The 23,723-nt window shown below is 55.0% G+C and overlaps 1 protein-coding gene across 4 annotated transcripts; it reads right to left on the minus strand.

The window, feature by feature from the left end:
• Positions 1 to 2,302: 2,302 nt before the first annotated feature.
• Positions 2,303 to 23,666, minus strand: ZNF341 (zinc finger protein 341). 4 transcript variants are annotated; one of them, XM_066978110.1, is made up of 15 exons: positions 23,584 to 23,666; positions 19,770 to 19,880; positions 18,228 to 18,415; positions 17,269 to 17,421; positions 16,345 to 16,584; positions 15,024 to 15,219; positions 13,714 to 13,798; positions 12,463 to 12,653; positions 11,541 to 11,734; positions 9,258 to 9,466; positions 7,734 to 7,830; positions 6,025 to 6,157; positions 5,463 to 5,574; positions 4,607 to 4,677; positions 2,303 to 3,400 (listed from the first exon to the last, which is right to left on the minus strand). In XM_066978110.1, the coding sequence occupies exons 1-15, from the start codon at positions 23,612 to 23,614 to the stop codon at positions 2,886 to 2,888; spliced, it is 2,526 nt and encodes an 841-aa protein (XP_066834211.1). In that variant the 5' UTR covers positions 23,615 to 23,666; the 3' UTR covers positions 2,303 to 2,885. The 4 variants fall into 4 exon arrangements, 3 of the variants coding, with proteins under 3 accessions (XP_066834211.1, XP_047936642.1, XP_066834212.1); XM_048080685.2 differs by lacking the exon at positions 23,584 to 23,666 and adding an exon at positions 22,762 to 23,295; XR_010825212.1 differs by having other exon boundaries at positions 3,361 to 3,400; positions 5,389 to 5,574.
• Between the last annotated feature and the right edge of the window lie 57 nt (positions 23,667 to 23,723).

The following is a 23,723-nucleotide window of genomic DNA, read 5'->3' on the forward strand; positions in this document are numbered from 1 at the left end:
ACTGCTCCCAGCGTCTCAGTGACAACGTCTTCTTTTTCGTAATTAAATTATCTTTCCCACAAGGTTTTCCATCATGTCAAAATTTAATCTGCAGAAGAGAGGGTGTTGTTCTTCTTTTAAATAACTGCATTTTGTTCCTTCTCAAACAAAGGCACGAGGGCTCCAGGACCACCTACCTGGGACCTGGGGCAGCTGCAGAGCCGCCAGCCCCGCCGGGAAGCAGGGGGACAGCAGCTGCCAGGCTCGAGAGCATCACCCAGCCCTTCCTCTGCAAATCGCCCAGGCACAGAGCTGCACAACCACCCGGCCCAGCCTCTCTTCTGCTCAGGGCCCTCTGTTGGTATCTCACACTAACCACTCGGAGGTTTACTCTAAGAGGATGATCATTAGGGCCGAGATAAGACTGCGCTGAGTTAGCAGTGCCCGCGAGCGCAGCCCCACCACGCATGCACGCAGGTATCGAGCACCAGTGCAGCGTCTCTCGGCCCCAGCGTCCCGCGGCCACACGTGAAGCTGTTTTACAGCTCTGCTCCCAACCCTTGAATTCCATCCAGCGCAGCCGGCGGACACCAGATTGCAGCACCCTGTTTCAACTGGCTGACCTGTGAGCAGAGCTGGGGGGAAGCAGGGGCCCGAAAGGAAGGGCCGTGCCTCCAGCCCCCGCCTGTGAGCTGAAGGAGAGCCGTGCCCACGCGCTGTTGTCTCAAAACAGACCCGGCTGCAGCAAGCACCCGAAGCCACATAATGACACTGTGCAGTGCGGGTTGAGAGGGGAGGAAAACAGTTTGCTAAATATACTCTTCCTAGTTCCTTCTACTGCTCCCCTCCTGTGAGAACTTTTAAAAAAGTTATTGTGGGCAAATAAACTCTGCCCTTCACAGCAGACAAGAAGGTTCCCAGAAGCACAGAAACATTTCCTCCAAGCATGCTCCCTCAGAGCAGGGTGCTCGGGGTACTGCTGAGTTTTGAGTACGACCAGGTACCACGACCTCCCGCCCCTCCACAACCTTGTCACAGTGCCTGACATGTTCTTGACCAACACTTCCTTCCACTGAGTCAGAATTTGCCATGTTCTGGCACGTCCTCGTTGCCTCCCATCCTGTTCCTCTGCACCTCTGAAGAGTCCAGCCCCATCTTCTCTTCTCTACACCCTCCTGCAAACTCCTGGTTTCGGAATTGAGCAAAATACACCGCAAGGACACAAGAGGAGTACCTGGAGGTCCAGCCACAGGTTGGAGCTCAGGCAGGCACCAGGGTCAGACCAGTGGGAGCAGTAATGCTGGGCTGACTGCGCCAGCAGCCAGAAACAGCCACAGGTTGCCACGCGTGGCAGCAGCAGGTGAGGCAGGGCACCCCACAGCCAGGCGTTCGGCACCCAGAGCTGACTGACCCGGTCCTCTGCCCTGCACCACCCCCAGGCAGCATCTTCGCACCTACAGCTGATCAGCTCTTCACCCAAAATTCACCAACTGCTCTTCTGATCTGTACAAGAAGTAAGAAAAACGCAGTGAGGAGCAGAGCATGGGGACAGCATGTGCCAGGTGGACCCCGAGGCAGCAGGGGTGTTTCTCCAGGTCTGGGTCAAGTTCCCTTTTCCAACAGGCAGGACCATCTCACCAGCACCGAACTAAGGCTGAGTGTGGCATGGGAAGGAAGAGGGAGCCTAGCAGGCAAAACCACACTCGACTGCTCTCCTGCCTACTTCGGGCTCCACGCCTGCCCACGCAGCTCCTTTCCCAACATTACACAATTGTCAGTTCCCTCCCATTAGGTGCCCCGGGCTTGGTGTTCCCACCTCGCTTTTGGGACTCCTACTTAGGCAATCAGATCGGAGACGCCGTGTGGACAGCAAGAGTTGTTCCAGTCACAGAGGACTTCCTTGCTCCCTGACCATTGCCACTCCGCTGACAGCGACCCACTGAAATTATTGACCAGCCCATAAAACTGAGCTAAGGGAATGTACGGCTGGGAATCGGCTAATGGAGGAGTACAGCAGTACCCTGCAGCACTCAGTCCAGAGCAGACGCTACAAATCTGGCTCGTGGGCACAGCACAGGTTTCCTGTGTGACCCTGGACAGGTCGCCTCGCCCAGGCCTTCGTTTCTCCCACTGTACAGAAGTGTCAAGAAGGGAGGTGTCACATTTAACTGTTACAAGGATGGGCTCGCTGATATCTAAGGCACTTGGAGATCCTTGGATACGGAGAAAACCATGAGACCACCGCTGTGGAAGCAACACCAAGCACGTGTGCCCAGACCCAGCACCACAGAGCTGCTCCCACCCATCGACTCCACACGGCGTGCCAGCTCCATGGTGTTTATAACACGTAGTACAGACACGGTGATCTTTCTGCTGATAAGAGACAGAGAAAAGAAAGATACCAGACAAGTCTGTCAGGGTATTTCTGAACAGTGTTCCCGAAGGATCTCAGGATGAACTTGCTTCCACTAGGAAGGATCATTTGTTTGCTCTTGGAAAGGCCACCCAAATACTGGGCAATATAGCTTTCAGGCCAGAAAAACCACAGATGGGACAGGCTGTGATTTGCAAAGCCACCTGATTTCAGCAGCTCTGTTTGTTGCAAGTTTGTTTGCTCCTTCTTCTCACCCTGATTCAGGGATCTTAGTCTTTCTTGCCCTAGGCTGACCAGTGATGCAGACGGACAAGAAAAAACAGCCATTCCCTTCAGTGCCTTGTAGCCATCAGTGGCTTCCAAGCAGTCCTTTGCCCAAGGATGGGAAGAACAAGTGGAGATGAAAGCCTTTCTCTCCCATATCCATCTACCTCCCCACAAGAGCTTTGGTCTTTTTCACTGAGCCAAATTTCAGCACCACGTCTGACAACCCCAGCAGCAGCCCTGAGCCACACAGTGGCTCTCTACACAGTCACTCAGTCGTTTGTATGTACACAGGGACAGCCAGCATGGTGCAGGGGCCGTCCGAGGCAGCCTGCAGCTCTGCCAAGGACAGATTGGACGTGATGCTGCTGGGCTGCCCGGGAACGACAAGGTCTGAGTCAGCAGCTCCTGATCCACCCACCACAATGGACAGGACTGCGTCCGACTCCTGAAACGGTTCTTTGTTCGGGCTGTCGTCCTGGGGGCTTTCCCCAGCGGCACCGTCTTTCAGCTCTGCCAGAGCCAGCTGGTTGGGGATGGACAGGCCCACCTTGCGCCCCCGTGCCACCCGTTTCTTCTGGGGCTTCCTGAGCTGCAGGTCCTTGTCCTTGGGTGAGCCCAGACGGCACTTGTGGTCTTTCATGTACTTGTGGCGCGTGAAGCCTTTGCTGCAGGTGGGGCAGCGGTATTTGTAGTTGCCGGTGTGCGAGCGCTGATGCTCTATCATGTGGGCTCGTCGGCTGAAGGACTTGTTACAGTACTGGCACTTGTGGATCTTCATCCCTGCACACAGCGTGGGAGGAGAGAGAGCTCAGTTAGAGACCCTGCTTCCCATCACAGACCTTCAGGAAAACCTGCACCACAGAGGGAGCGCGTGACAGCTTCACCTCCTCTTCCAAGCAGATGTTCCCTGATAAAAGCTCAACACAGCCACCTCTTCACTCAAGAAGCCCCACTCTTTTCAGTTTGCTAATTAAAACAACCAAAACCCCCAGAGTTTAAGGAGATGTTGTGTCAGGCAAATATGCAACCAGTAAAGGATGCACTGCTACACCTTGAATGTCAGTGGTTACAAACAGCTACAACATTCATTCTTGCCTCAAAGGAGAGGTTTAAAATATCACTAAAAAAAAAAAAAACAGCCAGGTGATTGTGATGAAAATGCAGAACAGTTACATTCTGACCTTTTTTCCCCAGGTGTAATTGGTGAGGAAAAAAAAAAACGCACTTTTTTTCCCTCCCAAATGTAGTCTGAAACACATCATCCACTGCACTGCCAGCACAGTCCCGTCTGATCACACTTGGCAGGGCTTTGGATGTGACAGGCACCAGAAAAGAAATTCAGTTTTACTCTAACAGACAAAAATCAAAAAGTTCCCTAGGGCACAGGAATGATTTGTCTTTACTAGAAGTGGGAGCACCTTTTTTGGACCACAGAAAGAAGGCAGTCAAATCCCAAGACATCTCTTTTTGAACGTGAGATATTACTGGTGAGGAGCGGGCAGGGCACTCTGGATATTCATTTGATAGCAAACACACTGAGTAATCCAGCTCTGCTGCGAAGTCTCCCCAGCAGGCCCTGCTTACAGACTTGTATTGCTTTAGGAAACAGCCTAAAGCTTAGACACAGTTGTAAAATGCAAGCTCATTTAAACAGGCCTGCAGCAACAGAGATTAAAAAAAAAGTCTAAAGCTGATAAATTATTTTAAGAAGTTAGGTTTATATCCGGGAAACACTAACATATGCAGGGGAAAATTCTGCCGTACAAAACTGCACAGTAACTGTTAGCCAAGTGAAGGGACACTGCAGGGAAAGCACCCATCGGGAACATCTGGCACTTCTGGGGATATAAAGCTGAAGCACTTTCACAATTTTCCTTCTCTTGTTTCTCTGGTTTGCTCCTGTACCACACTCCCACACAGCCCAGGGAATCGCAGCCACTTCATTCCCAACCACCAGCAGCACAGGCAGGGGCCAGCTGCACTTACCTGAATGGGACAATATGTGAGCCTTCAGCTTGTCTGGCCTGTTGAACTCTTTATTGCAGCCCGTGTGGCTTCTGTAGAACAAAAAATGCTGGTCAGCAGCATGAATCAGCTGAGGATTGATACATAAACAGATCCTGGACCAGAGAGAGATCCACAACCCTTCTCTATAGCAGAACCCAGATGGGTCCCTGCGTGTGGTCACAGTCAGAGCCCCAGTGTTTCAGCCCTTCTGGAGGGGAACGAGAAATAATCAGGCTGCTACAGGGACACGTGGCTTCTGCTAGGCTGCACATCGCCTTTGCCTCGCCACAAATTCTCCTAAAAGCAGCAGGTTCAGGGTCCCAGCTGGAGTCAGCAAAATGTTGGAAGGAGCTACACGGTGGTTGGGAGCAGGGAGAAGTCAGTCTTGGCTACCTCAGAAGGCCCATGAATGTGCCATAGATTTGGGGATGGACCTTCTAAAGCTAGCTTTCTCTGGCTTGTACATTAGCTCCTCTGCTTCTAAGTGCAGCTGGGGAGACCCTGTCAGTCCAGCAATCCTGTGCTTGGTACTCAGATAATACTCTCTCCTCCCCAGAGCTCTGCAGGTGCAATCCCCCAAGCCTCCCACGCATGTAGGCATTATTTTACAGGTCTTGATGAATTGAGATGAAGTGACGTGGTCCCACAGAAAGTCAATGACAACTGAGGCTTCTGGGTTCCCAGTGCAACAGCATGCAGTACTCCTGCCTCCCCAAGAAGCAGAGGATGGGAAGATGCTACATGTACCCTAGGATACCTACAGGGGACATTTTTTCCTTTCCAAACCCCACAACGAGCCATTAAGACATGCTGCCATGCTGGAGACACTACGTACGAGAAGGGACATTTATATTTCTTGAAAGGCTCGTGGATCAGCATATGCCTCTTGAGTTTGTCTTTCCGATTGAAAGCTGCATCACACACTGAGCACTTAAAAGGCTTTTCACCTGAATTAAAAAGAGAGAGAGAGAAAGAGAGAGATGAGTCGGGGAAGGTGCAGTCGCACAGGGCTCTTCTAGTCACGTGCAGGATTCACTCTGGCAGCAGTGCCACTCTGCTTCTCTAGAAGCTGTCCCAAGTTTCCCTACCACGCTGTACGGGTAAATAGATGGATACTGCCCCACTGTGTGCTGCTCTTGTTCTCCAGGGCAGCTTCCCTAGCTTTTGCAACCCTGGACAGTGGGGAAGCCAGTTCTGTGTCCTGCTTCTAGCTGGTCCAGTGCTGGGTACAAGACTGAATCAAAGCCGTACACCTCCTAAAAGCCACGTTAGTAGAGACGACTCCTACAGTCAGCTCCGTTACTCTGGTTATCAGGACAATAGCCAGAGCACCACCGAGTTCAGCAAGGACCACGACACGGAGACACTGAGCACTGCAGCACCGGCGGAGCCCGTACCCGAGTGGATGTGGGCGTGCAGCTTGAGGTAGTGCTCGCGGCGAAAGAACTTCTTGCAGATCTGGCATTTGAACTTGCTGCCCGCACCGTGCGTGGGGATGTGGCGGCGCAGGTACCTCTCGCAGGGAAACACCTGTCAGCACACAGAAACAAGGCTAAGAGCCAGTAGCACAGAAGGGACATCACTGAGTTGAACGGGCAGAAGAGTTTTAGCCTGTACAAAAAGCACAAGCAGCTCACAGCAACTGCTTTTTTGGAAAGGAAGCACTGAGGAAACCTTTAGCTTTGTATAAGGAAAATCTAGACAGAGCTTTAAAACAAACAACAAAACCATTTATCCTTAAGAAACACATGAGCTGAAACATTGCTACTAAATTTTCTAACACCACAGTGCTGAGGACCAGCACCCCAGATGGATGCTAAGGCTCCTGCCAGAGCCAGCAGGGACCAGTTGCGCACAGACCCCCAACAGTTCCTACCCGCACGGTGATGAATTCAGTTTGTGCTTCCTGGTTATCTATTACCAAAAGCTCCCACTCATGGGCTTTATAAAATCAGTATGAATGGTTCCTTTGGCTGACAGGGATACTGGAAATACCCAAGCTAAGTGAATTCCTGATGAGGATGCTGCAAGCACATGTCTACGGGGAGCACAGAAGACCCTGAATTTTTGATACGCAGGACTGCATTCTTTCATCTCCAGAAAAGAGCACTATTATTAAGAATACAAACACAAGTGAAAAATACTGCTGCAGACAGTGGGCTTTCAAACCCCCGTGCTGCATGCTGAAAGCCCCATCCTGGTGCAGAAGGGTCTCTCTCTCCTGGTGGAGGGAAGTGGAGAGATGACAGGTAAAGACGGGTTACTAACCATGGCAGGAGCGTGTTTCTCCTTCCTTAGCTACCTCAGTACAGAGCAGACAACCCTTTGAGACTGTTCCTGCCCCTATCACAGGGTTTTCATTTCCTTTGCTACGAGCAGAGGAGCAAGGGTCCAAATTTTAGTCCGGATTTCAAAAAGGAATTTATTAGAATTCAAACCCCACAAAATTCTGTCCCTCAAACCCGTTTCAAGGCAATGCTGAAGAGAGTATTTCCAGCCCAAACCCATCCACGCGTTGCTCCAGTCCCAGTCACGTCACTCAAAAAGGTTTCCCTTTGCCAAGGATACAGAACATTCATCCAAAAGATAGGAACAAGGGGAAACCCAGAGATTCCTGTTGCAACAGGAGATGGGGACAGCAACAGAGGTGTCCAAGCTGCCCCAGAACCTAGGGATTTCTGTTCACAACCCTTCCAGACACAGGTAGCCAGCCATGGTGGGTCAAAGGCAGTGCCACCAGTGTATGACTTCCCAAAACCAGCCTCACCACTGCTGCACCTGCCTTTAAGAAATAAGGACAGCAGCCTAGAGAGTGCGGTTCTGTGCTGTCATGAGAATAAGGAAGCTCTCCTTCCAAATTCTGTTTGTTTGGTCAGCAAATTGGACCTGGGAAAAAAGCCAGCACTACAGGGATGAATGTACTCTGCGTGAGGCCAGGGACCAGGACCAGAGGTGCAGTGACCTCTGCCTCTCTGAAAAGCACCTCACGAGCCTGCCAGGCCATAGCGAGGTAGGAAGGGAGAGGAGAGCGAGGAGAGGGGTCTCGTGCCCCGCACAGCCCCAGCTATGTGTCCAGGACCAGCTCAGGCAGCGGTTCCTCACCCACCTTCTGGCAGTGAGGGCAGGGAAAGTTGTGCGTTGCTGTCTGCAGATGATGCTCCAGGGCTTCTGGGGTGGAGTACTTATTTACACACTTCACACATCTGAATGTGGAGAGAAAGGACAGAGCCTGTGAACAAGGCTACCGACAGCAAACCCCACGCGGCAGGCAGACCGCCCGCAGGGCAGCGCAGCTCCTTCACCAACCGCCTTCCAGGCTGACTTCTGGCAGGGTCAGCTTGGTACAGATGATACCACCACCGCCCAAGTGCTCTGACACCTCAGCAACCTGCGTGGCCAGATCACACACACACTTAGCATCCTTCACCGGGGGAGAAACTGGAAAACTGGGCGGACAAGCCTTTAAATTACCAGTGCTCATCCACACAAACTCCCACGGGAGCACCCACAGAGGAACGTACACGTTCCATGGGGACAGCTTCCATGGCTTCTTCATGGAGACAGCTCAGATCTTGCCATGCCTAAAACACTTCCTCCCATCTTCAGTGCACGAAGACAGCAGCTCCCAGTGAAGGAGCTGAGCGTGAGCTCACAGCACAGCAGTGTTACCCACGGCTGGGGCAGCCGCAAGGCTCCAGTGTGGGGTCCCCCGTGTCTAACAAAGCTTCAGCTCACATTGCTGCCGCTCCTGGGACCTCTCCACCTGTTTTCACAAACCCTGGTGGTATTTCTGAGACCTCTGCCAGAGCTGGCTGGTAACGGGCAATGTGTATGTGCATTGTTGACGAGGAACACGCACACAGGCACTCTTCTCCCCACGTATCTGCAGTGAAGCCTCTTTTGCTCAGAGCAGACTAAAACCTCCTCAAACAGAAGGAAAGCTCTGACCCCAAAGATCCCTGATAGCAAGCTGTAGGATGAAGCTCCACAGCACAAGGATGACTAGAAGTTACGGTCTAAGAAGTAGCAGGCATTTATTTACTAGGCTCCGAGGTGGCTTTCAGTATCCTCTGGGATACTCCTTCTCTTCCTCATGTCCCTACAGGCATTTCAACAGCTCCAGAGAGCTGTTCACAGAACTCCCTCACCCCTTCCCCCTACACTAGTAGAAAGGCTTTTTTCCAGGTAAGGTAGAGCCCTTCACAGCATAAGAATAGGACGAGTAATTCATTTTACCTGGGCACAGCTTCTACAGCCCACACTCCCTTTGCTACAGGCAGTTTAGAGAATCAGCCTGGGCAGGGGCTTCCCGGGGTCACTGTCCCAGGGTGGGGCAGACTCAGCTGTGCTCACCTCACTCCTCACTGGGTGATAAGAGGTCTTGCCGCGGTGGGCTCTTCCCATACAACTGAACCCGGCCTTTCACTGTCTTTCTGAAAGGCCCTTTGCATTCAAAACGCTTGGCTCTACCAGCCCAGTGGAACCCCATCTACCACCTGCGTGCCCGACGGAACCGTGGCTGCTGAGCAGGCAGCCCCCTCGTCCCCCTGACGTCCCCACCGCTCTCAGCCAAACACGCTCTGCACACACTCACTCCTACAAGCCTTGTGAGCACCGATTGCTACTGTACTTGTACACGGCCACGTCCTTCTTGGGGCTGTGCTGGGGCAGCAGGCTGTGGGAGTACTGGTGGATGCCCAGCTCGTACAGAGAGGGGAAGTCCTTGCTGCAGAGGTGGCAGCGATAACTCAGCTCCTCCTGGTGGCTCTTGATGTGGTCGAGGAAAGACTCCAGCTTCTGGAAGGTCTGAGCGCAGCTCTTCACCACACACTTGTACACCTGGGTGAAGAAGGGAGAGCAACGGGAGGGGCACACCACGGGAACAAACAGGGCAAATCCTCTGCCAACAGACAGAGCAGCCTTCCTCGCTCGGAAATCATTGCGACTGGGCACTTTACAGAACGCAACTGCTGCCCCTCAGTGCCCGGCGCTGGGGAGTAGTTGACCTGATGTTATGAACAAAACAGCACCAGGGCTCCCAGAGCACCCCACCACGCTCACACTTTGGCTACGGGGCTCAGTCAGGGCAGAGCGATGAAACCCAGCTCTCAACTGTAGCAGGAGCACAACATGACAGTAAAAAAAAAAAAAAAATCCTCTTCCCATGAGGAAGAACAGTGCAGAAGAGCTCAGCACCAAAATATGGTTGACAGCCTTACGTGAAGGCAGCAGCAGAAACTGCTGGGAGCTGAACAGAAACCAGAACTGCAATCCTGCAGCACAGCACCCATCGGGCTGACAAACAAGGACCTGGCAAGGTCACGGCAAGATCTTGGAAAAGATCCTCCTGGGAGCAATGTCGAGGCACATGCAAGACAAGGAGGTGATCTGAGACAGCCAGCACGGCTTCACCAAGGGCAAATCGTGCCTGACCAATTGGTGGCTTTCTATGATGGAGTGACTCCATCAGTTAACAAAGGAAGACTGATCAATGTCATCTACCTGGCCTGAGCACAGAGTGGGAGAAGAACTCACTGAGAGCAGCCCTGCAGAGAAGGACTTGGGGGTTCTGGTGGACGAAAAGCTCGACATGAGCCAGCAGTGTGCACCTGCAGCCCAGAAGGGCAACTGCGTCCTGGGCTGCAGCAGCAGAGGGGTGGGCAGCAGGGGAGGGAGGGGATCGTGCCCCTCTGCTCTGCCCTCCTGAGGCCCCACCTGGAGCCCTGCTTCCAGCTCTGGGCCCCCAGCACCAGGAGGATGTGGGGCTGTTGGAGCGGGTCCAGAGGAGGCCACGAAGATGCCCAGAGGGCTGGAGCACCTCTCCTGTGAGGGAAGGCTGAGAGAGCTGGGGCTGTTCAGCCTGGAGAGGAGAAGGCTCCGGGGGGACCTCATCACAACTTTTCAGTACTTGAAGGGGGCTTGTAAAAAAGATGGAGAGCAACTCTTTGCTCAATCAGATATTGACAGGAGGAGGGGGAATGGTTTTAAACTAAAAGAGGGGAGATTTAGATTAGAGGTTAGTAGGAAATTCTTCCCTCAGAGGGCAGTGAGACACTGGAACAGGCTGCCCAGAGAAGCTGTGGGTGCCCCATCCCTGGGGGTGTTCCAGGCCAGGTTGGACAAGGCCTTGGGCAACCCTGATGCAGCGGGTGGTGTCCCTGTCTGTGGCAGGGGGTTAGAACTAGGGGATCTTTAAGGTCCCTTCCAACCCGAACCATTCTATGATTCACGTGGCTCAGGGAAGGACCCCACCAGGCACAGCTAGCCCCACACAACCAGCCTCCTTCCCTGACACTCCCAGCCACTTCAGCTGCTGGCCAGCGGCTGCAGAGGACACGCAGGTTGCGCACAGCCCAAAGCAGGGCTCGCTCCCTTCCCATTTCTACCTCTGGGGTGAGACCAGGCCCAGGAGCAGATGTAGCTCCAGGAAGTGAACCCCTCTAGCCCTTGCCTCTTCCACATCTTGAGAGCTGGGCCAAACCTACTCAACTTCCACACAATACTTGTTCTGCCAACACAGACTGCCTGGGCACTCCCCTGAGAAAAAAGCAAGAAAGCAAGGTGGGAGAAAGGGGTGTTGGTGTGAGCGCCTGAAAACACCGGAATGGGTGAGACCACAACGCTCCAGCAGTGACCAGCCTACAGCCTGAGAGCTGCTACCTACGCTGAAAACTCTGGACTCTGCCTCTTTTCTTTTTCCTCTAGCCACCCAAACCTGCTTGACCGATTTTTCACCAGTGGCTCAGCAGGGCGGGGGAGCTTTTCAAAGCCACCCAGAGCACACAGCTGCAACCCAGCCGTGCAGGGGGCTGAGCTGCACCGCAAGCATTTACTGAGCAAGCAGCACGCTCAGGACAGACCCTGCGATCCTGTCTTAATCTCACCACCACCACAAGATACTCTTGGTTCCTACCTGCTCGTTCTTGTGTTGTGTCATGTGTGATTTGAGCTGGAAGTAGGTGTTGAATTTGCTGGGGCAGAACTGGCACTGGTAAGAGCTGTCGATCAAGACAACCTGCTTGGCTTCCAGTTTGCCTGCCTCACTCTCCTCCATGGGGCTCATGTCCTGGGGTGGTTGTGCGGGGTTCCTCGAGGGCTGAGTCAAACCTGGAGAAAAGGGAGAGAGAAAGTCACAAGCTGCCACAAGACAGCGCTGAAAGCTGTTCTGCAAGCTCTGTGCTGCTGAGAGACACCCAGGCCTGGCTCTGGATCCAGGCTCTTCCTTCCTTTCAAAGGCAGATCTTTAGATCAGAATCTCACTCTAACGGCCTAGTTCTAAGTTTGCCTACAGATGACCAAGGGCTCTGACTACTCCATCTTCTTCTCCTTGACCAATTCCCTTTACCACAGTGCTTCCAGGGCCATAACTGTTGTGCCCTGTCAGCGTGACAGGCTCCATCCGGGGAACCAGTGCCAGATTCTCTCCCACCTCCAGCAGGGGACGGGTGGTCACATCCAGCCAGCAGCAGCCCTGCTGTCTGCAGAGAGCAGCTCCCAGGGACCTTACCCTAGGTATGGCATTGCCACAGTGCTGTTCCAGTGAAAAGGGGAAAAAAGGGTCTCCCTGCTCCTGTGCATGTCCCGGCACACAGTTTGGAGCCCCTGTCTTCACCAGCAACTGAACTGGGGGCACCCAAGGACGCAGCTGCCAGCTAGAGTTGAGCAAATGTGACCCGGGCATCTGGTGCATTTCCCTGGTGTGTGCTGTTAAATCCCACAGCAGGACTACAAACAGCGCACACAGCTCCTTCCCTGTACAGGACCAAGAGACACAGGGATGTGTGGAGACCTCACGTCACTGCTCTGCCCCTAGCTCACGTTCCCAGGCAGCAAACCTGTGTTCTCCTCGTCCTCCGTCTGGTTGGGGTTCAAGGCCATGACCTGCACTGTGATGGAGTTGCGGGAGATGGTGCAGCCCAGCCCCGGAGGCCAGACTTTATGGGTTTGCATGTGCTTCTTCACATTGGACTTCTGGGCAAAGGCTCGGCCACACACGATGCACTGGAAGGGCTTCTCGCCTGTGTGACTGAAGGCAGAAGGCACCGTATCAGCAGCCAGCAGAGAGAGGAGGCAGTCCCCGGGCAGGGACCGTGGTGGGGTGGCTGCTGCAGGACTGCACTAGGAACTCTCTGCTTAGCAGATCAGCACCTGGACCAGACAAACAAGGGCTTTCAGACCCAACCAACCAGGGTAAGAGCACGGTCAGAGGCCTGGGAGAAAAAAGCCTGGCACACATATACAACACGCACAGTCTGGGGATAACAAGGGACCAAAGGGAGAAGTGGGAGAGGAAAATAGCTCTGCAGCAACATCAGGGCATTCAGTTTGGGATTTCTGCATGGATCCCTGGGACCCCATCATTCTTTTCAAGGGTACAAGTCTCTTCTTCCCTGTTACCCCTCCCTCCCCTGCACACGTGGCTTCTAACTTGGGAGTCCCCCAGTCTCTCTGAATTTGCTTCCTGCTGTGCACAGCAGAAACATCCTTCTGCCCTCCTCCTCTGCTGCAGGAGAAAAAGCTGGCTCTGACACATGGAGCGTGTCACCTGAGGAGTCCAGGATGGGAAGGGGAGCAAAATCACCACTCGTTCCTTCTCATCTGTCCTGAGCTCAGCAGTCTCCACTGGAGAAAATGCTGAAGATTTCGACTGCCTCCTGCCAGAGCTCTGGCTCTTGTAAGAGCTCCCCGTGTAGACACTGAGCTTGGCTTATGGTTTGCCCTCCTGCAAGCAGGAAGGCTGCAGCTTGCGATGGAGGAAGAAAGGGCAGAGGGAAGCAGTGGAGATGACACCGCTCCACCAATCAGCTAACAACAGCTGTGGCTTTCAAGGTCTCATCAGTGAGGAAAGCAGGCTCCAGCCTCAGCCCATAATCAGCAAGAAAATTATGTCTGCAATGCAGCCTTCACCCCAGCTACTGAACTACTGTGAGGGAGAGCAGTCCTGGAGGCAGGGGGATGAAGGATGACCTCCCAGTGCAGCATGGATTCTGGGAGACACGACAAATGCAAGGTCTACTGGGCTGCGCAGACTCCCTCAGGGATCCACCCCAGGGACTCTGCTGTGCCCGGACTAACATCACCCTTACCTTCTGATGTGCTGCTGCAGGTCAAAGTTTTTGGTAAAGGCCTTGTCGCAGTAAGTGCATTTCAGCTTGGGGGACTTTGGTTTCCCTGAAAGAGCAAGAGTGTGCACAGGAATGAGACGATGTGGCATAACCTTGCCTCCCCATGCACTGCAGGGCCCTCACCCCAAGACATGACTATTCAGGACCAATAATAAAGGGCTCATGGAAGGATAAGATCTGCCTGGCCAGATCAGGGAGAGGCTACGGGACAAGCATGTATTTAATGTAGCCTGAGCTAACTCTGTAAGCACTGAGGAGAACAGAAGTGGGGGACAGGGAATCCTTTTTGGGCGTTAACCACTCCAGGGACCCTTCCAGCTACGCTACAGAGTACCTACAGTAAAGGCTTGTTGGGTGTTAGGAAAAGACACAAGATTAGTGAGAGGAAGGGCCCCAATTCTGTCTCTCCTATGAACTCACCAAGGTCAGCCATCAGCCAGAGCACATGCATATTTCTCCCATCCAGAAGATCAGTCAGCCACATCTTCTGTCTACTACGATGGGGTATAAATCAATGGAAAACAGCAGAGCCATGGGCTGCTCTAGGAAACTCTGGACTGAGACCTGCAGCCTGCACGATCGTTCACACCTCTGCAAACAACGTTAAAGCCTAGTATTGTTGTAACTCTACGGGCCCAACCTTCCTGGAGCGGGGCCTCGCAGCCTTCCTCCACCTCGTGCTTGGGACGTCCCTCGTCACTTGGCTAGACACGCGTCCACTGCACCAGTAAAGGGCAGGCTCTGACCAGTAACGGGCAGCGGAGGATCTGTGGCTCCTCTGTCCTGGCACTGGGCACGCCCTTGTCCTTCCTCACCTGGGAGCGTGTTTTGTTCACAGACAGCGAAACACCCAAAGGGAGGGGATCTGCTGAGCTCTTTGTAAGATGCCCTTCGGGATCGGGTCTCATCGAGCCCACACACCTTGTGGCTGGGCATTATTGCTTTGGAGAACAAGGACCAAGCTTTAACACCCTATTTCGCAGAATCTCCCCGTTTTCAAGCGTGATCCAATCAGTGTGGAGCTGCACAGGTTTAGCACAAGTTCGCCCATGCAGCAGCACAGGGACAGTCCTTTCACGTGCACTCAGAGGTGACGAAGAAGCGCATCCACATTTTCACCTGCTCTTGATAGCCTCGGGCAGGGCATGGTGTCCTCCCTGGGAGCTGCAGGCACAGCCAGTGCCACCCCACTGCACCTGGAGAGCCTGTGGCACAGGATAAGCGCGGTGGCCTGCAGAGTAGCGCAGGGCACCTGCCATAAGGACACTTACCTTCCTGCAGCCCACTCTCATTTTTGGAACGCCTACTTTTGACAGCGGAGGTGGAATCAAAACCAACCACATTGCCTCCTCCTGAGCTGGTCAAAGGTGTGGGAGCACTGGTGCTCTTGGACTTGAACCCCTGCTTCCCAGGACTGTACACAGGGGGAGAGGGGTACACAGGACTTTCCACACACTGGCTTGGTACCTGCAAGAGTTCAGTTATCAGAGAAAAGAGGCTTGCTACACAGCGTAACACTGTGACTAGCACAGCTCCTACTACCCGCCAACTCCAGCAGCAGTTGCCCCACCAAGCTGTGAGTCTGGCTGAGTTTTCTCCCTCCTGCCAAACAACCACATTTCTGGTTCACCAATCCAACAGCGTCTCTAACAATGCGCACAGTGCAAAACTCTTGCTGAACATCACAAAGTACCCGGGAATGACTACAGCAAGAACAGAACAGCAAAGAAGCACTGAAGGAGACCTCTAGCACCCAGCTATGTCTAGTGCCTGCAAGAGTTTCTCATCCCTCCAGAGCAGGTGACCAGGGCCATCACCGCTGAGCCTGTGGGCTCACACCACCCTGAAGGCGCCTGCCCTGGCAGGACTGCGGAGGGGAAGGAGGAGCACAAGAAAACGCCAGGTGGCAAAGCACAGCTGCTTGCATCGGTGCTGCTACCAGAAATGGATGTTTAGAGTAAAAGAGTCCAGGGTGATACGGGTTCAGGGCGTTTCTGTTTCCCACCCTGACAAATGAAGATGGAGTGCCAGGTATCCAACACCCCCATCCAGTTCTGAACGCTCGCACTGCCAGGTCAGACGCCAGCTACAACGGGCAGGCTGGCACAGCTCTCTCACGCCCAACGTTTCCATCGAGGACGGCGATGCTAGCACGGAGGCTGTGCACAGCCGACCCACAGGTAAATCCATTCCTGCCTGTGCCTCTCTTGAGAAGCTGCCTTTGTCAAGCTCACTGATATTCAGACTGAATATTTCTCTCCACCGAAGCCCGCAATGTGCAGCGTAGTACTCTGCGCCCCCCTGGGACAGTTGCCTCCCCTCAGCTCTTGCTTGCAACACCTTCAGGAAGCCCGCATCAGCCAAGGCCTCCAGCCCCCTCTATTGCTCTTCGTGTTCTCAGAACCCCCTTCATCCTGCTGACACCTTTCTGACCAGCACCTCTTCCCAGAGGAAATAATCACCGTCAAATAACCTAACATATCCTCCCAGTCTCTAACTCAGCGTTTCGAGCCCAGGTGACCCCCGAGCAGCGCTGCTGCCTGACTCGCCCCGAGAGGCCCAGGGGGACGGAGCCCCCGGGGTCAGCCTTACCTCCATGGGTGGGTAGGGCTGCATGCCCAGCGCCTGGATCTCCACCGAGCTGCTTGCTGCCAGAGGAGCAGGAGCACTGTACACTTCGACCACGCCGCCGCCGCCCGCGCTGGGCTGTCCCGGAGCCCCCAGGCTTGGCGGGGGAGGTGGCGGGGGCTGAGGAGGAGGCGGCGGCGGGGGAGGCGGCGGCGGGGGGGGCTGCGAGAGGTAACCAGCCCCAGCGTGCATACTCAGGCTGCTCTAAAACCAGAACAGGGAAAGACAGAGAGACGAGACGTTGAAAACACAGCCCTACTGTAGCAGCAGGAAGCTGGAGGGGCCGTTCCCTCACACACACTGCCAGCCCTGACACAAAAGGGCACCTGCAAGAACAGCGGGGGTGTCTTGACACAACACAGCACCGTGCAACCATCGGGTTGGATCAGACCACGCTGGTTTGGCCTGTCAGTAGGCACTGTCTCCTCCAGAACACAAGCATCCAAGCCCCACTGCTTTTTTTGCTTCGTTTCTAAAGCTTTTAACCCTTATGGTTACAAAAGGCATTTTCAGAGCAAGGGGAGCGTGCCCAGCCTGGCCAGCCCTGCGGAGAGCCCAGAACAACCACCCCAGGAGGGAGATACATGAGGCAAACTGACAAGGACTCTGAAAGCCAGTAACTACACGTCAGTGCAACAGAAAGCCAGGGATACCACAGGACAAACGTTTGGGCATCCAGTAACAAGCACACCAGCAGAGAGCAGGCCCTGGAGTTACCCTGTCACGTAGCCAGTGCTCCCACCCAAGGCTGGCTGTCCCGCTGCGGGAGGGTGCCCAGGACCCCACACGGAAGCAGATCACCAGACTCTGATCACCCAGCTGGGTTTTCCTACTGCCCAACCACAGCCCCAAGCCGTGAGCGCTCCCAGGCCCCCGCGTGCCCCTTACCTGCACCGGGGGCTGCACCGCGGGCATGGGCTGGTCCAAGGAGGTAAACGCAGACATGGCCGACATCAGCACCTCGTCGCTAACCAGGATGTTCCCCTGCACCAGGGTCTGAATCAAAGGCGATGGGGGAACGGTGATGTATGTAGAAATTTGCTGAAAGAAATAAAACGACGCATTGCTGACCAGCCACGGGACAGAATAATAAACTCAGAAAAATGACGACACTACTTTCTGCTGAGCCTCTGAGTCTCTGCTATCTGCTGGCCAGAGGCTGTGAAAAGCCACAGTAATTATCCAAGAGTCCCTAGTAGCTCCCAGCTGTAACAATAAGGCAGCTCCAGAAATGTTCTTCATTCAGAAAAGGAGGTATAAAAGATGACAGTGCCTTGAGAAGGTGGCCACTGGCTACAGCTAAAATCTGTGGTTATTAAAGAAGATCTGCGGGACAAACTGGTCACAGACAAGCTCAGGCTTTTACTGGACACTTCGCCCCAGCTAGGAAAGGTGGAGAACGGAGGGAGGCTGCTCCAGCTCCAGATGGCGAAGTTGTTTGCAGGAGAATGAGAAAGGAATGCAGGGAGGAGGCTGCCACAGACCCTGCCCTTCTGCCCATGAGCCAGTGAGACCTTCTCCCCACTGAGCACTGCGCAGCGAGCACCCAAGCATGCTGCAGACCCGCCAGGTGGTGACGCTGGGGCTCCTGAGCAGAACCAAAGCCTGGCTGTAACACAGACACGCTGGGAAACCCTCCCAGCCAGAAAAAGGGCTATCAGACGCTCGGTGCTGAAGGACACCTCGCTACAGAGGACCAGACAGATTTAACCATGAGGTCGAAAGCCAACAGCACCGCAACTGACAGAGGTCAATCGTGAGGCGTTGTTGGACCTGAAAGCCTCACGTAGGGGTCCGCCCGCTCCCAAAATCAGGGTGGCAGAGCCTGCTGGCCCGCAGCAAGGTACCTGTCGGTTGGCACTTGGAGCCTGCTGCACCGCTGTGATGGGGGGGCTGTACACGCTGTTGCTGGCCAGCGAGACTGTTGAGAGGGAAGGGGCGCTTCCCTGGCACTGCTCTCTCTTGTGGGTCATGAAGGCAGGCAAGGAATTGAACTGCTTCTTGCACTTCCCACACAGGAAGACGTCTTCGTCATCTGCAATTAAGAGAAGCGGATCGCTGCTGCAGGCTTTCTTCAGCATTCCCCAGAGCTACACCCGACAACCACAACAAGTAAAGGCGAGGAAGCAGACACCCGCTGTGTCTTGGCACCTCACGGACATCATCGTCAGGAGAGATCAGGCGCAACTGTCCTCCTTCCCCGATGCCAAGTTCTCCCTAAAGCCAACTGATGTGGACAAGCCTGTCTTGGCTGCGCTCCCACACACAAAACCCTGCTGTTGCCCTCTGACAAGCTGAATCCCATCCCCTGTCCTCTCATCCCAAAGGCACGATCAAGAAGCCTTGCTCCCCCCAGCAAATTCTGCTCTTAGTTAAAGTAGCTTCTTCCGAAGCATTTGCATTAGCCTGGCTGAGGCAGATTTTATTGCTCAGGTTGCACAAAGGATGAGAAACACGCAGCAGGGCACACAGCGAAGGGCGGCTTCTGTCTGAGACCCACCCCCAACAAGACCACCGGCCTTTGGTGCCTCGACGTGGTGTTAGAGGCAGCAGACCCCAACCCAGTTATCATTAGCCTAGATGAAACTTGCAGCACGAGCAAATCACATCAGCTCACACCTTTTTTCACTTGAGCCAGTCAGACTCAAACCTCTTGAAAAAAAAAATATTCCGTGGCTCACAAGTTGTACCTCCTGTCTGCTCTGGGGACACGGCCATAACTTCTCCTGGAGCACAGCTCAGACCCGGGTCACTGCAAGAGGCTTTTTCTCTCATGGGATCCCTCAGGAACTCACTGTCTAATTTGATCCGATCAGTGGCCACACAAGGGGAAAAAGAGTGAAAAGAAAAAAAACGCTCACAGGGAAAGGCTCAACGTATCAACCTACTGAACTGGCTGGCGGGGCTGCTGCCAGCCGAACTGCCAGCCTGCAGCATGCGGGGAGCCCGGGGGTAACGCAGTACCCCCTGTCGTAGGCGAGCACTGAGAGGTTGGGTGCACATGAGCCACCAGGTCCCATATCCAGCCACACAGATGAGACACCCAGTGACTGCACTAGTACACCCCCAGAGGATAAGGAATGGCTCGTTAAATAATAAAATATGAACACGCGGTCACGGCAGAGAGTGGCTGCTCCCTTCTTCCGTACCTCTAACGGAAACACGTAGTCCAGCCTCATGCCATGACCTGCCCAAAAGCATTTCTGCTCACCTGGGCACTTGCTCTGCCCCTTCCTCCTGCTCTGCCCAGCACCGCTGAGGGGTCACAACGCTTGCAGCAGCGCCCTACACAAACAGGGTGCCTGGTCTGGCAGTCACGAGAGCGCGCCGTAGGAAGAGACCTGCAGCCCACCACCCCTTGGCTGTCTCTCCCCCACTTCGGGACTCACCCATGGGCTGGATGGCGGTGGAGGAGCTGACACTCTGAGCAGACGGGTCCGTTACACCTCCCTGACCATCCAGTAAGGACTGCACAGCCAGCACCGTCTGATTATCCATTCCTGGAAGGAGACAAAGCACGGGTGGTGAATGGAGGGTGGTGTAAACGCAGAGCACCTGGGGACCGGGAGCTTCCTCACGATGAGTCGCAGAGAGAAGTGTTCCCCACAGAGCCCCTCTCACCTTCTCACCGCTCCGTTCCACAGGCAGTAACACTAAAGCAACGCTCCCCCCTGTCCCTGTACACTCCTTTGGTAAAAGGAGAGGGAAGGGAAGAAGGGCAAGAAAGCTGAGAGAGGGCTTCATTTCAGGCGCTTGTTGCAGCGAGGAAGGATGCTTGCAAACAGCAGGTATGAAAAGAGCTCAGAGGCTGACATTTGGGATGTCACGGGCCATGCAGCCCATGTAGGGGCTCTCTCTGGGGACACAGCACAAGCAAGCCACCAAGCTCGCTGAAGACGAAATGCCTGGGGTGCAGCAACCTGGACCCAGCCCACACCTGAGCTCCTGTATGGTGCAGGAGAAACACCTCCCTCTTTTCCAGGTTAGCATTCCTGGATCTGATCAGACACAGGGCTATGAACTACAGGAGGATTCAGATACAGCATCAAGAAGAACAGATTAAGCACAGGCTCCTTGGAGAGATGCTTTGGGGCGGACCTGGCTCAGCCACCGGCTGCTGCCCTGGTGCTGTGACGCGGGCGGGCAGGACCACAGCTCCCTCAGCCCCCAGCTGAGAGCCTCTGCGGGTGCCTCTCCCTCAGAGCTGCCGGTGGCTCTCTGTCATTTCCATCTCCCCCGGGACTCCGTGAGCACATGCACACCCAGACAGATTTGTTGTCAGAACGAGCTCGCTTGCTTTGGCACAAATATTTTGCACCACAGCTAAAATGTTCTAAAACGTTCTAGATAAATACAGGAGCTGGGGATTGCTCGCCTAGGGACACAGCCTGGCCAGCAGCACGTGGCCGATGCATCACACCCCGTACACTCCTTTTCTTTTTAGGAATCATAGGTAAAGAATCAGAGAGCAATCTGATCATGAAAAAAAATAGCTAAAAGGGGTGATTTTTTAATGCACCACTCCTCTCTACCAATTCCTTTATCACAAGAAACCCACGAATACAATAAATGGCATGCCAAGGCCATACGTGGAGATTAAGGGGGAAAGGGGGTAGGGGGAAGTTCATAGATTGCTTTTTACTTTTCATCAAGATCTCTGCAGATCTGGAAAAAAAAAAAGAAATCTGTAAAGCTCTGACTAACTCTGAACTCAGGATTACACGCTGCAGTGAAGAGAAAATGTGTCCGTGTACTCATTTTCAAACCGTGCAGGTGAGCACAGAACCCGACGAGAGGTCACTTGGCCAACAGCACCAGGAAGGAAAGTAAAACGGCCCAACAGAGCCTGGCATAGAGGCACGGTGCAGCAGAAGCAACAGCCTCATTTCACCATTACAAGTTCCTCTTGCAATTTTAGAATTTCTCCTGGACAGCAAGGATGTTACCTCCCCGATGGAAAGCACATGCAGAACCCACAGCACTTTAAAGATACTCTAAAAACTCCTTTCTCCCGCACCTCAAGCACGAAGCAATGAACAGTGGCGCTCCACGAATGCCTTTTCCATCCATCGTCTTTCACCAAGGAGAGGTCACAAACGCCTCCTTGGCGGGACAGCACCGTTCTGCTGCTGCCGGGGAGCCGAGGGCATGAGCAGATCACGCCGCCTTACACCCTCCGTAAAATTACCCCCGCGCCGAAGGGAGCCCTTGGACATGGATCACAGAGGCTCAGCCAGGCTGCGGGGCCAGTTCTGCAGCCCTGCGCTCACACGGAGCCGTGTCCCTCCCGCAGGCCTGCCCCGCCAGCACAACGCCGCTGGATCTTCGCAGGCTGGCTTTAAAATCCACCTCCTGCTCTGCACATCATCTCCTGGGCAACTGCAAAGGCGGCACTGCAGGCTGTGGTTGGCACATCCAAACCGGAGGGAAACGGAGCCTTTCTGCGGGGGAAGCAAGCTAACAGGACACAGAATAAAACCAGGGATCAAATGCTCGGTGTCAGTACGTTATGAAGACAAACAAAAAGAGTGGAAATGACAAATTACTCCCATCTCGCTTGCACCAAGACCCCCACGCTCGCTATGCCCAGCACTTAGCGCCTGGGTTTCTTTCTGGCTCTTCAGAGCGAAAAATTCACATGATGGCCTCGATCTGGCTTGCAGGAAGGGGCTTGAGGAGAAACTGAAACCTACAGACAGGCAGAGCTGTGGCAGCATCGGCATCACACGCAGCCAGAGAACAGCAGTCTGGGACAACCGAAACTATTGCTCTCCGTCCATCTCCCATTTGCACAGACACACAGGGAGTCCCCCCCGTTTCTCGAGTTAAATGCACGGCGGCACACGTAACACGGAGCGGAACCGCTACATCCCAGGTTCAGGAGCCAACCAGGCCACGCAGGCACAGCCGCTGGGTTGTACTGATGCCACCCGCAGGCTCCCTGAGACAGCTACGGGGCAGTCCTGCACTGAGCACAGCCAGCAGCAGCCCGTGGGATGTTCTTCGGAGCCGTGAGACCTTCAAAAGGCCACCTCTGCCTTCCCAGCAGCAGCAAGCCTTCCCTAGAACCTGACCGAAACACAAGGGTTTGAGGGATGCCAGGATAAAAATCCAAGGCTATTGACTCGACACGATCCAAGACTATCGACACGACTGCTTTCAGACGCCGAGCCACCACCGGCGTGTAATCTCACTGACAGAACACAACAAATAGGCTCGGACACCAAGAGCTGCCAATTATTGTGGGCTTGGAAAACAAAACAAACGCTCTGCTGAGATGTTTCGCCCTCCCGAATTTGGCGATGAAACCCGCACACCAAGGAGCTGATGGCGGAGAGGGGACAGGGCACCCGATGGTACGCAAAGTGCTGTCAGACGCACCAAGTGACCTGACCCAAAGCGTTGCTTCTTGCTCGTCTTCCCGCTGCTGCCATCGCAGGAGCTGCTCCTAAAGCAGAGGGCAGTGGTGCCGCTGCAAGGCCCTTCAGCCAGCGGCGTCCCCTCACGTAAAGGAAGACACGTGTGATCCGATTCGGGGAATAAATGCTTTGGGAAGCAGCTTTCCTCCGAACGGGCTGACCCCAAGCACAAACCGCTCCCTGCGCAGCCAGGCGCTGGCCGTGCCACAGAGCCCCACGCAGGGGGGGCACCCCGGAGCCCGGGCCGGTGGCCGTGACCGAGCGTGCTTGGCACGGGGACGGGGAGCGAGGGGTGACGGGGTGCCCTGGGGACTGGGCTGCCCCTGTCCGCTGGGAAGGGGGGGTGACGGGGGTGCCCCACTGCGCGGGGGGCACTGAGGTGATGGGGAGCCCCCAGAACGCAAGGTCACGGGGATGGGAGATGTCGGGGGTGCCCCAGCGTGCAGGGACGGGGCTGACAGGGCTGACAGCGGTGACAGGGGTGCTCCCTGTGCCACGCCACTCCCCCAGGGAGGTGCAGGGGGCAGCGGGGCGGTGGGGACCCCACGGCAGCCGAGGCAGGGCCGGCGGGGCAAAGCGCGGGGAGGCGGCGGGGCGCCGGGGCCAGCGGGGGCACACGGGGCCGGCAGGAGGAGGAGACCCCCGGGCGGGGAGGGCAGCGGGGAGCCGGGGGGGGGGGGGGGGATGCGGGTCCGGAGGGGGTGGGGGGCAGAGCCGGGCCGGGCCTCTGCTGGGGGCGGCGGCGGGGGGCGCAGCCCCGGGGCGCAGCGGGGCCGCCCGTTACCTTCCAGCGCCTCGAAGATCGCCTGCGCCATCTTGGAGCCGGGGCGGGCACGGAGGGAGGGAGGGGAGGGGAGGGGAGGGGCGAGGAGGGGCGGCCCCACCCCGCCCGCCGCCAGGGGGCGGCCTCGTCCCGCCGCGGAG

Source organism: Anser cygnoides, chromosome 16 (genome assembly GCF_040182565.1).
Source record: "Anser cygnoides isolate HZ-2024a breed goose chromosome 16, Taihu_goose_T2T_genome, whole genome shotgun sequence".
Taxonomy (NCBI): Eukaryota; Metazoa; Chordata; class Aves; order Anseriformes; family Anatidae; genus Anser; species Anser cygnoides.